At 40.0% G+C, this 14711-nt stretch overlaps 1 protein-coding gene across 3 annotated transcripts in view; it reads right to left on the reverse strand.

Moving 5' to 3' along the window:
• Nucleotides 1-10930, reverse strand: part of NIPAL2 (NIPA like domain containing 2) — a 109378-nt gene extending 98448 nt beyond the window's left edge. For all 3 annotated transcript variants that reach the window (XM_075847674.1, XM_075847675.1, XM_075847677.1), the window contains exon 1: nucleotides 10681-10930. In XM_075847674.1, the coding sequence (XP_075703789.1) occupies nucleotides 10681-10758 (78 nt within the window). In that variant the 5' untranslated portion in view covers nucleotides 10759-10930. The remainder of the gene's footprint in view (nucleotides 1-10680) is intronic.
• Nucleotides 10931-14711: the final 3781 nt, after the last annotated feature.

Here is a 14711-nt window from a genome sequence, read left to right on the forward strand (position 1 = left end):
ACACACAAAAAAAAAACACGCCCAGTTGTCCATTTCAAAGCTCATTTGCATATATAGAAAATAGCTCATAACTTGGCCAAAAATGAACGTTTTTAAAAAAAAACAAAAGCTTTACTGTTATCTACATTGCAGCGCCGATCACATGCAATAGGAGATAGGGATTTGAGAATCTGGTGACAGAGCCTCTTTAAGGAATTTCTATTCATGCAGAATGCTCATATGATCAGTAAAATTGTTGTAAATTAGTTTATTTTCTTGCTTTTTGCTTCTAAATACAATACATTTTGCCTTAAGTAATGTATCAGATACAGGGACGGTGTAGCTCTCTGTCTCTGCAGTTACCACTGACATCACTGTCCATATATGGACAGTCTCGTCAGGGGCTTCTCCTGAAGCGGAATCCCCAGCCAGAGCGTTGGCAATGCTCTGGCTGGAGATTCCACTCCTAGAGGGAACCCCAAAGGCGCTACCTACAGGGAGGGTGGCTGTGTAGCACTACCAGGGAGGAGGGGGCTGTGTTGCACTATCTGGGAGGGGGGCTGACCCCTACTAAGTCTGTGTCGCCCCAGGGCCCACATAAACCTGGAGCCGTCCCTGCACATATATGCTGTATATTTTCTCCCTCAGCTGAACATACTTTTAATAGTGCGTGTTCTATGAGCAGAGGATCATCCCTAGGGAGCTTCCGGATACTGATTTACCTCCACCACGAGCTTTGCAGCAAGATGTGTTTATATAGTAATGCAAACAGTAGGGTGGTGCCAGCACACATTGCACCAGGCATTTGTTGTACTACGCAGAATCATGTTACACTATTACACCCACATTAATACACCCACTCTCAATGATTTTACTGTCTACAAGACAGTGAGGCAGCTTAGCCTTCGGGTTGTATTTTCTCACTAAGTGAATACTAATGTGATTTAATTTAAATACAGACATAGCAGTGTGTTACTGCTTACACGTTTACTTATTCAGCAGAGCTGAATTTGACATTTACCAGAACTTGTGATATAACAATGCGACGGATTTATTTATACTGTCGTAAGGACGAGCTTTGGCTCTGTGCAGGGCCAGATTACATGGAGGACAAAAGTGGTAATAGACCAGGGGGGGCTCCACCACCCTGTTCACTCCAGCCCATCCCAGTCACTGTAATTTGACTGCACGTCTTACTACAGGAAAGACGGTGCAGAAGCATGCATGTTTATTGCCATCAGGAGAGGGGCATACGCAGATGCCAGATACTTTTGCCTCAGTTTATGGACTGAAAGCACGGCTCATACCACCTACTTATGTGGCATGTACCCCAATGGGTATGCATACAAGGACATTAAAAGATCTTGTATATTTTATCACTTCTTTACATATATACACTTTTAAATATATCACTAACAATATATACAGTTCATGCAGCTTTTCCTCCGTAGCTATCTGTTAGAGTATGTTTACATCTGCATTGAAGCCTCGCTATTTTGTCTGGTAAGACAACAGATACCATGAATGACATCGGATGGAACCCATTAAAATCGATCAAAAGTCATCGGTGTCTGTCATGTGACAGATCCGATGCTTACGATTTTTTATGGTTCTTCTCCTATGATGGAGCAGAACAGTGGAAAGCCAGAATGCAGATGTGCACACGCCATTCTTGTTTATCAATGCCATCAGAGCTGGAGATATTTGGTCTATACTAAAAATTACACCTTGCGCTAGTGTTGAGGTAAAAAGAGCCGTAATTAAGTACCTACCTCTCAGTTGGCACATGATCCTCTGAGAAATCTGGTGGATAGGTGATAAAATCGGATTGGTGAGAAAACCCCTATAAATGGACACTCAAGTTGGCATCTATCTAGTCGTCTACGCTATTGCTTCTGGCAAAACCACGGGTCCGGTGCACAACAGAGACAAACGGAAACCATGGGCACCGGATCCGTCACCATTGAAATCAAAACTCTGGTTTCCGTCTGTCTGTTCAGGGTCCCGTTCTGATGGAAAGCTCAGACGGAATGTCAGAACTGGACCCCAACGCAGATGTGAACGAGGCCTAAGAACAGTAGATTGCACAATCTAATATTTATTGCATCTGGCCATAGATGGGCAGATCTCTCTCGTTGATACCACTTGTTAGAGAGACATCTGCAAGTCCTCGAGTGGATGAGAATACAAGGAAGAATTGGACAGATTTACATCAAGATTTCTGTCCAGTTATTTTGGACACACAGGAACGTAGAAAAACTGTTTTAAGGAGTAAATCTGGATTTGTAAATGGTGCACATACGTACAACATATTTAGTTTATGACCACCTGCTTCTGTAGGTTAACTTCATGTTATGTTTTTGGATTTTGACCATGAATCACAAACACGCCATCGTGCCCCCCCCCCCGCGGCACGATCAACCGTTTACAGTGGTTGTTATGGCAGCCTGGGGGCCTAATAAAGGCCCCCATGTCTGCCATCTTTGTACTCCTTTGAAGCCCGAGGCGGGCAGGGCTTCAAAGGAGACTGTAAGAATCACAATATACTGCAATACATAAGTCACCTTAGCTCATAAAAAAAAAAAGGAATAAAAAGTGATCAAAAAGTCGCATGTAACATACCAAATGGTATCAGTGAAAACTACAGCTCGCCTCGCAAAATTTAAAGCACTCACACCTCTAAATTGATTGAAAAATAATAAAGTTATGTCTCTCAGAATATGGCGGCACAAAACTTTTTGTTTATGAGCAAATAGTTTTTTTTTTGTTTTTTTAAAAGTCGTAAAACATAAAACAACATATAAATTTGTTATTGCCGTAATCGTATCAACCTGTAGAATAAGGTAAATATGTAGTTTTTACTGCCTGATGGGCGCTGTAAAGACAAAACCCCCCAAAATATGGTGCAATGACTGTTTTTTGCCCATTTCACCCCACAAATAATTTATTTTCAGATTCCCAGTACATTATGCAGTACAATAAATGGTGCCATGAAAAACTACAACTTGTCCCGCAAAAAACAAGCCCTCATATGGCTATGTAATAGTTATTTCTTCTACGACAAACAAATAGAAAAGCTATGGCTTTTGGAAGGCGGGGAGGAAAAAACGAAAATGAAAAAAAACCTCTAATTGGCCTGGTCTTTAAGGATAGTTGCAGTTATGAGAGGTTGCATCTCACACCAGAAGTGATAGTACTTAGGAGCAATTCTAAAATTCTGGCGGGAGTCGTGACCTCTCTTGTAAATGGAACTTAAAGGGATTTCTCTAGAACGGGGCCCCCTAAACCCTGTTCTAATGCTCGGTGTAGTGGCTGAAGCGTGTAATTTCCGACCATGAATTACGGAAATTAAGCTACGCTTTCGAGATCACACTTGCTGTCATTAAGTCCCACACAAACGTTACCGAAGTGTTGGGATTGTGAATAGACATCGCGTCCTGGCTGGATGCAATTGTCTATTCACTCTCAAGACACTTCAGTAACGTTAATGTGTGAGAAGGTGACAGCACAGCATGATCTAGCAAGATCACTATGTGCTGAGTAAATGAATGGAGAGAAGTGTATGATGCTGATCGGTCAGCGTCATACACTTCTCTCCACAACGCCCACTTGGTCAAAAGCTAAAAAACGCCCAGTTGGGCATTAAGAAAGTCATTAGCATAAATCTAAAATAGGTCATAACTCCGTCAAAATTGATCATTTTTCTAAATAAAACACACTGCTGTAATCTACATTACAGCGCCGATCACATCATGTAGAAGATAGGACACTTATAATGTGGTGACAGAGCCTCTTTAAGTTTAAGCCAGTGCAACTTTCAACATGAAATCGCAAAAATGATAACATGACAAAACGTTGGCAAAGACACTTTTTTTTTTTTTTACATGTGCCCCACAAGGAATAAAAAATATTTAAAGGCTATACCCCCCTTTGGAATGAAATTTTATTTTTTTAATAAATCAATGTTGGATGTGTTTTTAAACAACTTTCAAATTGACTGACTAAAAAAATTTTTATATATATATATATATTTTTTTTTTTTTTTACGACACAGGTTCTATGTATCCTGTATACATAGAAGATGTGTCATTCTCTCTTAGACGATTTCGGCAGTTCTCTGACACACAGGATCCAGCTAATATTAATCACATCTTAGGCCCCATGCACACGACCGTAGATTTCGTTAGTAATTACGGGCCCATTAATTTCTATGGCCAACGGACCCCTTTCGCACATATTTACGGGAAGGTGTCCTGGCCGTAGAAACCATCCGTAAAATATAGGACACGTTCTATTTTTTTATTTTTCGGACCGTGCTCCCAAACTTTATAATGGGAGCGCGGTCCGCAAATGCGGATAACTGTCCACGGCCGGACCGTGATTACAGGCATGGTCGTGCGAATGGGGCCTAAGTTCATAACTTACATGTGATCGATATTAGGTGGATCCCGTGTGTCAGAGACATGCAGGATCCACTCTCAGCCGAATCGTCAGTTAAAACGGGCGGGTTCAGCTGAGAGAGAACGATACAGCTTCTATGTATACAGGGTACATGGAAGCTGTATTGTAAAAAGTAAAAAGAAATGTTCATAAAATTCGATTTGATAGTTGTAGATCTGCAAAAATTAGCCATAGATAGATGATAGATAACAATCTGGAATGTGTACTGTATACGAGACAAACATTATGCCTCCTGGCAGTATATTTAATGACATGAATTTCCAGTTCTTATAAAGCGAAATGCCTTTTTCTAAAATCTATGCAAAGTGCTGTGCCTTTTTGTTCTGTGCTTACAATACACAGATGTAATTAAATGGGCTGGAACATCTACGAAGACCCTTAATAATGGCATACATACAATACATACGTGTGATTTATTTGAATAAGGCACCGAAGCGACATGAATAGACTACTACTGACTGCGTGATGTCATATAAACTGTAAATTAAAGGGATATTGCCCATCCTAAATGACACCATCTATCAGGAGAAGGGGGATCCGTGAACCTCGTTGTACAAAGCAAAAGGGTAGAAGGTGGCTGAGAAGGTGGGCTCTCTAGATTAAAGTCCACGCACTAGGCTGTTCTCCTATAGACAATGACGGAAATTTGTGTGTATGCTTGATCTGCTCTCGTCTTCTCCATTTCTTTGTCACGGTCAGCCGTTTTGCTTCGCACCATGGGGGTCACAGGAGCACTGTTCCCCCTGATATGTCGGGTACTAGATGTGGGACCTCCACCTGTAAGACATTTCTGCTATATCCCACAGATACGCCATAAGTTTGAATGGTTGTAATACTCCATTAATAAAGCTTCCATAAATAGCGCCAGGGAAAAAAAAAAACCTTCAGCATTTAGTTATTTGATAATATAAATAAAATAAAACATACCATTTATTTATATAGTACCAACAGATTCCATAGTCCTTTACCTTTTATCAGACAAACCCCTGCGTAAAATAAAGTCGCCCCAGCGATCAGCTAATTGACACGTATCTGGCTACTGAAGGGAAAGCTTTGTGCAAGCACTCAGTTCCACTACATGGGCAATAATGCAATATATGGTTGTGATGAGTCCACCAGTATGAGACCTGCTCTTTCCAGCGGCTCTACACTCTGGCCTACAGAGGGGGTCCAAAGTGAGGGACCACCCCATGATTGAACAACTCGCTAAAGTATACAACATCAAATGACAAATACAGAAGATAAATGATTACAAGACTATAAAGCAAAAGGAGAGGTAGTAGACAACGGTCTGATTGGAGGCAGAAATCTGTGAGAGTATACATACAAAAGCAGGACCAAAACACAAACATGTCAAACTGTTTTTGTACATTATTATGTGTATTAAATTTATATGTTTCCATATTTACCCCCTTTTTATTCTGAATCGTACAGTACGATGGAAGATGATGGCGTTCTAGAAATAATGAGAATGGACTCGATATGCTGAAAACATCAAGATCATCAAAAGAACTAGTCAGCAACTTACAAAACATGTAAAACCTTCTAGACCAGAGAATCATTTTGTTCTCTCCCAAACAAAATATATTCCCTGTTATTAGGTCAGATGTAAATTAGTTCTTTCAATTTACATAAAAGAAAGGATGAAAGAAATTTCAATTTCAATAATGATCCCTGGGAATCCTAAATTTACCCGAGATCACAGGAAAAAGGGTAGTGTATACTCGTTGTGATGAGTTAGGCGACACATCCAAGTAGTTGCAAAAATAACCAGGAAAAAACAAACAAAAAAAAAACAACCAAATGAAAGATCTTTTACGGCTAAAATTTCATTCAGTATTGCCTGTCTAGGCCTGTTTGCATGGAATGGCTTTACAAGAACAAAAGAGGACCCCGGCAGTTAGTAGGAATTATTGACCATATATTTACAAAAAGCTGTTACCAGCAGAGCAATTCCTCTAACACCAACTACCAATGATGAGTGTGTGAACAAAATAAACTAAATAAATTTGAATTTTATTATGCTTCTTGGAGCAAAAAAGGACTAACTACATATAGTTTGTTTTAAAATGAGAAATATCACCTCCTGAGCTCATTAAGCTCCTGAACCCCTGAGGACGCTGTATAGCACAGCGAAACATGTCGGGGGGGCTCTAATACACACTTTTTAATCTAAATACTTACCTCCATTGCTTACTAATAACGCAGAGTGTCTGACTCGCTGAGCTGCAGCCAGGAGCAGCACTGCAACGGATATACATATATGTGGTGCACAGCCTATTCAATCATAAATGGAGGTGATATTTCTCATTTTAAAACAAACTATATGTAGTTAGTCCTTTTTGCTCCAAGAAGCATAATAAAATTCAAATTTATTTAGTTTATTTTGTTCACACACTCATCATTGGTAGTTGGTGTTAGAGGAATTGCTCTGCTGGTAACAGCTTTTTGTAAATACATGGAATGGCTTTAGAACAATGGTTTAAAAATTAAAATTTTTTTTATCACCGATCGCTGATCTTTCTTCATTTATCGTTTCCATTTGATCGTAATATTATAAGGACCCTCATTTCTTTATCAACATACTTGAATCTATGTATAAGACCCACTTCCCCCTGGTCATTTCTACCACTAGTCATATACAACAATCATTTATGTAGGCTATGTTCACTTGTGTTATCTTTTTTACGGTCAGCTTTTCGTTGCCAGAATTGGCCACTTTGGGAAAGACTTCTTGTTTTTGGATCACAGAACAAGATCCAAATGCAAGAAATCCAACAAGCCCAATCCATTTTTACCCTGACATCTTCTTATATAATCACAAACATTTAGGAGCCCTCAGACTCCCTCAGAATGCCGCGTGGCTCATACAAAGTCGTGTCGCCAAGGAAAATTGCATTGCAAATTGCGAGTTTTTGGCCCTTTTACAACTTTTCTACACAAGAAAACTGGCATTGAAAAATTGATAAAATTCCCCTCACAGCCGAGAAGAGGAGATGACGCTGTACGTTTCATCAAAACAGATGTGGGTTTCTCACCAGCACACCCTGCTTGCAGCCAGTAAAGACCAGTGGATTTATACCCTTTAAAGAGGCTCTGTCACCAGTTTATAACTGCCTGATATCCTACCTAATCTAATAGGTGCTTTAATGTAGATAACAGTTGTTTTTTTGAAAAACGTTTATTTTTGACCAAGTTATGATAATTTTTAGTTTCATGCTAATGGTTGTAAATGCCCACCAATTAATAATGGTGCAATGTACAAGCACTGGCTCAGTCTCTTCCCTAGTGCAGAATGTGCTTTATTGCTCTGTATGGTGCATGCAATGTTGCTGAATCTCATAGTGAACTTAAAGGCCCTTTTACATGGGCCAATCAAGCATTCACAGAACGCTCGTTCCCGATCATTGCCCTATGTAAAACAGGGCAACGATCAGCCGATAAACAAACACTCATTTATCAGCTGATCATTTCGTTTATGTAGTTGAAAATATATATAAAAGCTGTCTGAAATATTTCCAGTTTTATGCCTAGTATAGAAGTACTAACGGGTTGTACATTGGATACTAACATTTGGTCTGTGTAACTAACCCTCTGTGGACACGACATTTATCTGACGGTCTCCTATCAATGTTACTAACAACACTGGGACGTATTTGTGTTTTCCATTGGAGGAGATGATTGACATTTATCCATCTGACTTCGTATTATATATTTTCCCATATGTCTTGTCATAGAAGCCAAATGGTATAATAATTCAATTTTCAGTTTTGCAGAGGCCACATTTGCACTTCTGGCGAGTGTCACGCAGGTCACTTTCCGGATGCTTCACTTTGCAAAGAGTCATTATCCCGTTAATGATTATTAAATTATAGAAACAAACAGTAAAGCAGTAGAAGCCATTTGTGAACTATAATTATTCATGAACGTGTATTAGGAGACAGCGCCTTAAAATATAGCAATCTGAATCGGTTGTCGAATTTGGGGTTTTAATTTTTATTCATTGCCATTTGCCAACAAAACACCTAGGAGACAACGGCTGTAGGCTCATCTGCCACAAAATGTATCTGAGCTACTTATAAATTGGTAAGGTGGTCATTTACAGAATGTTAATTGGTCATGAGATGACTGGATAACACAACGGGGAGAATTATTAATAATGGTGCAATGTACAAGCACTGGCTCAGTCTCTTCCCTAGTGCAGAATGTGCTGGATTGCTCTGTATGGTGCATGCAATGTTGATGAATCTCATAATGAACTTAAAGGCCCTTTTACATGGGCCAATTATTGGGCAAAAAAGCTTTCACAGAATGCTCGTTCCCGATCATTACCCTATGTAAACAGGGCAACGATCAGCCGATGAACAAACAAACACTCATTTAATCGGCTGATCGTTTCGTTTATGCAGTCGAAAATATTTTTGTTGTCGGCAGCACATCTCCCTGTATAAACAGGGAGACGTGCTGCCGACATGATGGAAATGTATGGGGACGAACGGTTGCAGTAACAAATGCTCGTCCCCATTCATAGCGGTTTGTGAAAGTAGCAAACGAGCGCTGATCAATGAGCGGTCTTGTTGATCGGCACACATTTACACGGCCCATGTCGGGCCACGTAAGAGGACCCGTACTCAACGCCTGGTGTTGTTTTCCGACACTTTTGAGAAGTGGCAGAATTCTTTGATAAATGAGTCATGACTCTGAAGCTCTGCTCACTTTTCACAACACATTCAGGTATGTAAAAAAAAAAAAAAAAATGGGGGACAGTCAAGAGACCCATACATATTAGCTTGTTTCTGGACTCCAACGATATTAAACTAATGTGTATGGGCACATGGCAAAGTCACATGGACAAACCCTTTTGGTTCTATTTTTCACTGTGTGCCGCCATATGGTGCCTGTGAGAATACGTCATACCTTGGTACATGCCACATGGTTTTTTCTTATGTATTCCATTTAAATCTGAGAAAAAAAAACAGCAGAGCTCCGTAGAAAACGTGAGGTACACAGAGGTGCAGTATAGGCCCATACCAGTCTATGGGCACTGTATTATAATTCAGAATACGATCGGGTGCACAGGGCCACCAGCTGGCTTTACGATTTGCTACGATTCTGCAATCCGATGCAATTGTACATCTAGTGCGCAACACCCAGAAATTTGTAACTGATTTTTATGACGCCAAAGATTCCTTCTTATCATTTATCGAGGTCTGACATCGAGAGGCCTTTCATTTCCATGTTGTTGACTGAAAATGCCACATTTTTACACGCAGAGATCACAATAAGGCCACATTTTGGTGTGTCGTATGAATTTCAATTGCAATGGCAGCGATTGTCAAATGAAAAATTATTGTTTTACATCATTAACCGCCCAAAATTAAATACACAAATTAAAGCCTGTGAACCCAGCCTCATTTAGCCACGACAGGTAAAGACTACTGACCAATTCCTGTCACGGACGATGGTAAATCTGGGTTTCTACATTCACTAAACGTGAAATTACACACAAATTGCATCTTCGAAAAGCTAAAACCTCTGTGAAAGGCAGGCCCCTATCTGCACAACAATGAGCTCTTGTGCGCCTCCAGATATCATGGAAATGAATTGAGCCCCAAGCACAGGCAATAAAGAAGCCATCTGACAAATGCCTATTGTCTTCTCTTTAACCCCATCACTGCTAACACGTAGCATAATGTATAGGAAACGGGATGTAAAATAATAATAATAATGAATGGGACTACAGGCGCAAGCACCAATATAACAATGATGTTCTTGTGTGGAATGAACTATTCAGTTTGCTGGAGCATCTTATATAGGCCCAAGTAACCGGTCACTATCCAGATGCTATGAAACTACAAGTTCCAGGAGGCCTTGCCTGCCAAGGATACAAAAGAGCCAAAAAGTTGGTTCTGACTTCATTATTCCTGTGTGATTTATCTAAAACTTTCTGGAATTGATAGCTTTTACCTTGCAAGTAGCCTTTAATATATTGCACATTTTATTTTGTTTCTGAATTAGTTGCTAGTTACTTATCCTTGTAATAAAAATGGAATTAGCACGCAAAATACAAACGAATTACAACACTAAAAAAAAACCTTTAGTAATAAAGTGCTCTAAAGTTTATTAAACAAGTCTTTATATAATAGCACATATATGAATATACAAGTCAATATTAGATTTTGTTATATAAATATACTAGGATGGCTGAAAGAACGCATCCCGCCGCCGTGTGTCACTTACCATATGTGAATTATTCCATATACTGGATACGCCTGTGCTATTTTCTCCCAAAGTGAAGTTCTCAGGTAGGAAAGCCATTGATTCTTTACTGCCCACTTTCCCTTTTTCACAGAGGGATAAAGGGGCAAATTGATTGGCTGTTCATAGAAAGTTGGCATCAGTTTCTGCAGGGCAGACACCAGACCCTGGCAGAGTGTGAGTGATCACAGCTGGTGCACAGTGCCACTGACTTTGTTGGCAAGCAGAAATTCCCAGTGTGCAATCACTTCCTAGTCCAGGAGGGTGTGAGGCAACCTCTCAGTACACACCCATTGCTCACAGCAGCTCTGCAAACAGCACTTGTCAGTTTGAGACGGCTGCAGAATAGGACAAAAGTTGAATATAACAGTGTGAAACGCCACATGTCTGCGCTATTGCATGTACAAGGGGTAAACGTTGTATCCCTGGGCTGGGTAAGATCCTAGAAAGTATAATTCCATCAACAACTACCACCCTATTTCTGACCTGAATCCCTCTTCAGCCCAGGGCTACACTGAGACTTTGGTGGCAAGGCATCAAGTCACATGTGAAAAAACCCGTTTGCTTTTTGACTGCGACTTGATATTTTAATATGCGATTTAGTTGCAGGTGGCATGGGATTTAGGCCAGGATCACACACACAGTTTCGATGCAGTTTTTGTCTCTGTTTTTTGAGCCAAAGCCAGAAGTGGATCCTAAAGGAAGAAAAGGTACAAAAAAAAAAGACTGATGCATCTCCTTTCTTTTGTGTCCACTTCTGTTTTTGGCTCAAAAAAACTGAACCAAGAATTGCAACAAAAATGTAATTAAAACTGTGTGGGTGATCCTGGCCTAAGTCACCTGCAACCTGTAACCAAATTGCACACTAAAATACCAAGTCGCAGACAAAAAGCAAACACTGCATCAGGCCGGATTCACACGAGTGTGTGCGTTTTGCGTGCACAAAAGGTCCACAAAAGCTCAGTGTGTCAGCAGCGTATGATGCGTGGCTGCGTGATTTTCGCGCAGCCGGCATCATTATGACACTGTTTTTATGTTTGTAAACAGAAAAGCACGTGGTGCTTTTCTGTTTTCATTCATAGTTTTGACTACTGTAGCGCGCATTACGCGGGGCACACGCGTCCGTGTGCTGTGCGCAGATTTCACGCACCCATTGACCTCAATGGGTGCGTGATGCGCGTAAAACGGGCAAATATAGGACATTTTGTGAGTTTTACGCAGCGGACAAACGCTGCGTGAAAATCACGGACTGTCTAAAAGGCCCCATTGACTAACATAGGTCCGTGTGAGGTGAGTGAAAATCACGCGCGTAGCACGGACGTATTATACGTTCGTCTGAATAAGCCCTCAAAGTGTTGTGTGTGATTCTGGCCTTGTGAAAAGTTTACATGTATTTCACCAGCTTCACACACACTGTTTTGATGCATTTTCAGTGGGGTTTTTTTCGGGCTAAAATGCTGCAGCCAGATTTTAGTTAATCGTCTGTAGTAACATTTGAAAACATTGCGTTTTGGTTTGTGGCATTTTAGTAGTGTTTTTATCAAAATGCAGCATGATCTAGGTATGGTGTTTTTTCTGGTTTTTTTTTTCATAGGTTTCCCAATAGAACTTCAAAAACACCTGGAAAATCAATACATGATAAATGATAAAAATGATACAAATTAGAATATGCTGCTAAAATGCTTCAAACTGCAGGAATTTTTTTACAACACTGCAAAAAGACACTGTTAGGGCCCTTTCACATCTTGTTTGAGCATCCTGTTTAAACGTCAGTTTGTGATGTTTTTTTTCTCTATTCAAACGGAACCGTTAATGCATCCATAAGTTTACAATGGGGCGTCCGTCATGGTTAAAAGTGTCTGTTTTTCTCCTTTTTACAAGTTTCCATCAGGATCCGTTTTTTTCAACAGGACAGACAAACGAAGACTTTATTATTTCCTGGCCTGTTGAAAAACTTAATTCTGACTAATCCATTTTTCTGTATAATGCTAGTCTATGGCAACAGAATGCTACAGGATAGGCATCCTGTTGCACGATCCTGTTTGACATTTGAACAGGATGCTAAAACATTATGTGAACCTAGCCTAAAGGAGGCCTAAGGCCCCATGTACACCACAGTATTTTCATCTATCCTGAAATACTGACCGTAAATACGGATCAGTAGGCATCCGTATTCCATCAGTATATAAAGATCCTTACAAAAAGAGGGAGGTTGCAAATGATGTCATCAACATGTTGCCTAGCAATGCTTCCGTAAATACGGACGGTTTACGGATGCACATCACTAGCCATCCGTATTTACGGAAGCTCCCATAGACTATTACTTGCCGTAATTACTGACAAGTATAGGACCGGTTCTATAATTTTTTTCAGCACCGACACCCATCAGTAAAAATACTGAAGGGTGTCCGTGGCCAATAGAAATGAATGGGTCCGTAATTACTGATGAAAAATACTGTCGTGTGCATGGGGCCTTACTCTGACAGTATCGAATCCTGTTTTTGTGCTAACTATACAGCATCCATAGCCTATAATAGGCTTTACATATGCCAGACGAGTGTCCTTTTGCCTTATATTAGGGCTTTATACGTCGGAATACCTTTTATTTCATTGTATTGAAACACATATTCTACTGCACTTTTCAATACAGTGAATCCTGCAAAAAAAAAAAAACAATGAAAGTCAATGGGTGACATATGGACCTGTATGGTATACAGTAACATATATCAGGGTTACATGTTCAGAGTATACATCAGGGAATTTTCCCGGCACCACAAACCTAACTTTGGCTCTTAAAGCTTTGATTTTATCGGCTTTGTGTTAACCCCTTAATGACCAGCCTATTTGAAACCTTAATGACCGAGCCATTTTTTAAGTTTTTCCATCGTCTCATTCCAAGAGCTATAACCTTTTTATTTTTGCGTCAACATAGCTGTATAAGGTCTTGTTTTTTGCGGGACAAGTTGTATTTTTTAATAGCACCATTTTGGGGGACATATTATTTATTGATTAACTTTTATTAACTTTTATTTGGGGGGAAATAGAAAAAAAACTGAATTTTCTCCACTCTTTGTCACGTCTTAAATCTACGCCGTTTACCGTGTGATATAAATAACACAATAACTTTATTCAGCGAGTTGTTACGATTGCAACGATACCAAATTTGTATAGTTTTTGTAGTTTTACTACTTTTACACAGTAAGGGTATGTTCACACACACTAATTACGGACGTAATTCGGGCGTTTTTGCCCCGAATTACGTCCGAAAAATGCGCCTCGATAGCGTTGACAAACATCTGCACATTGAAAGCAATGGGCTGACGTTTGTCTGTTCACACGAGGCGTATATTTACGCGCCGCTGTCAAAAGACGGCGCGTAAATAGACGCCCGCGTCAAAGAAGTGACCTGTCACTTCTTGGGGCGTAATTGGAGCCGTTATTCATTGACTCCAATGAAAAGCAGCGCCAATTACGTCCGTAATGGACGCGGCGTTCAAGCGCCTGCACGTGCCGTTACGGCTGGAATTTAGGGAAATGTTTCCTCCTGAAAACATCCCCGTAATTTCAGCCGTTACGGACGCTGTCGTGTGAACATACCCTAAAAACACTTTTTTTTCAAAATTATTTGTTTTTGCGTCTCCATATTTGAAGAGCCGTAACGTTTTTATTTTTTCGCCGATGCGGTTGTATGAGGGCTTTTTTTTTGCGGGAAGACTTGTAGTTTTTATTGGTACCATTTTGGAGTAGATGCGACTTTTTGATCACTTTTTATCACATTTTTTTAAAGTCAGGATTCACAGAAAACAGCAATTTTTCCATAGTTTTTTTATTACATTTTTTACGGCGCTCACCATGCGGGTTAAATAATGTAAAAGATTCATAGTCGGGGTCGTTACGGACGCGGCGATACCAAATATGTGTAACTTTTTAACTTTATTTTGTTTTTTTAATAGTAAAGCATTTTGTAAGGGGAAAAGCTGGGTTTTTCATTTTTTTTCACATTTTTTTTTAAA

This window comes from Rhinoderma darwinii (genome assembly GCF_050947455.1).
Source record: "Rhinoderma darwinii isolate aRhiDar2 chromosome 5 unlocalized genomic scaffold, aRhiDar2.hap1 SUPER_5_unloc_58, whole genome shotgun sequence".
NCBI lineage: Eukaryota > Metazoa > Chordata > Amphibia > Anura > Rhinodermatidae > Rhinoderma > Rhinoderma darwinii.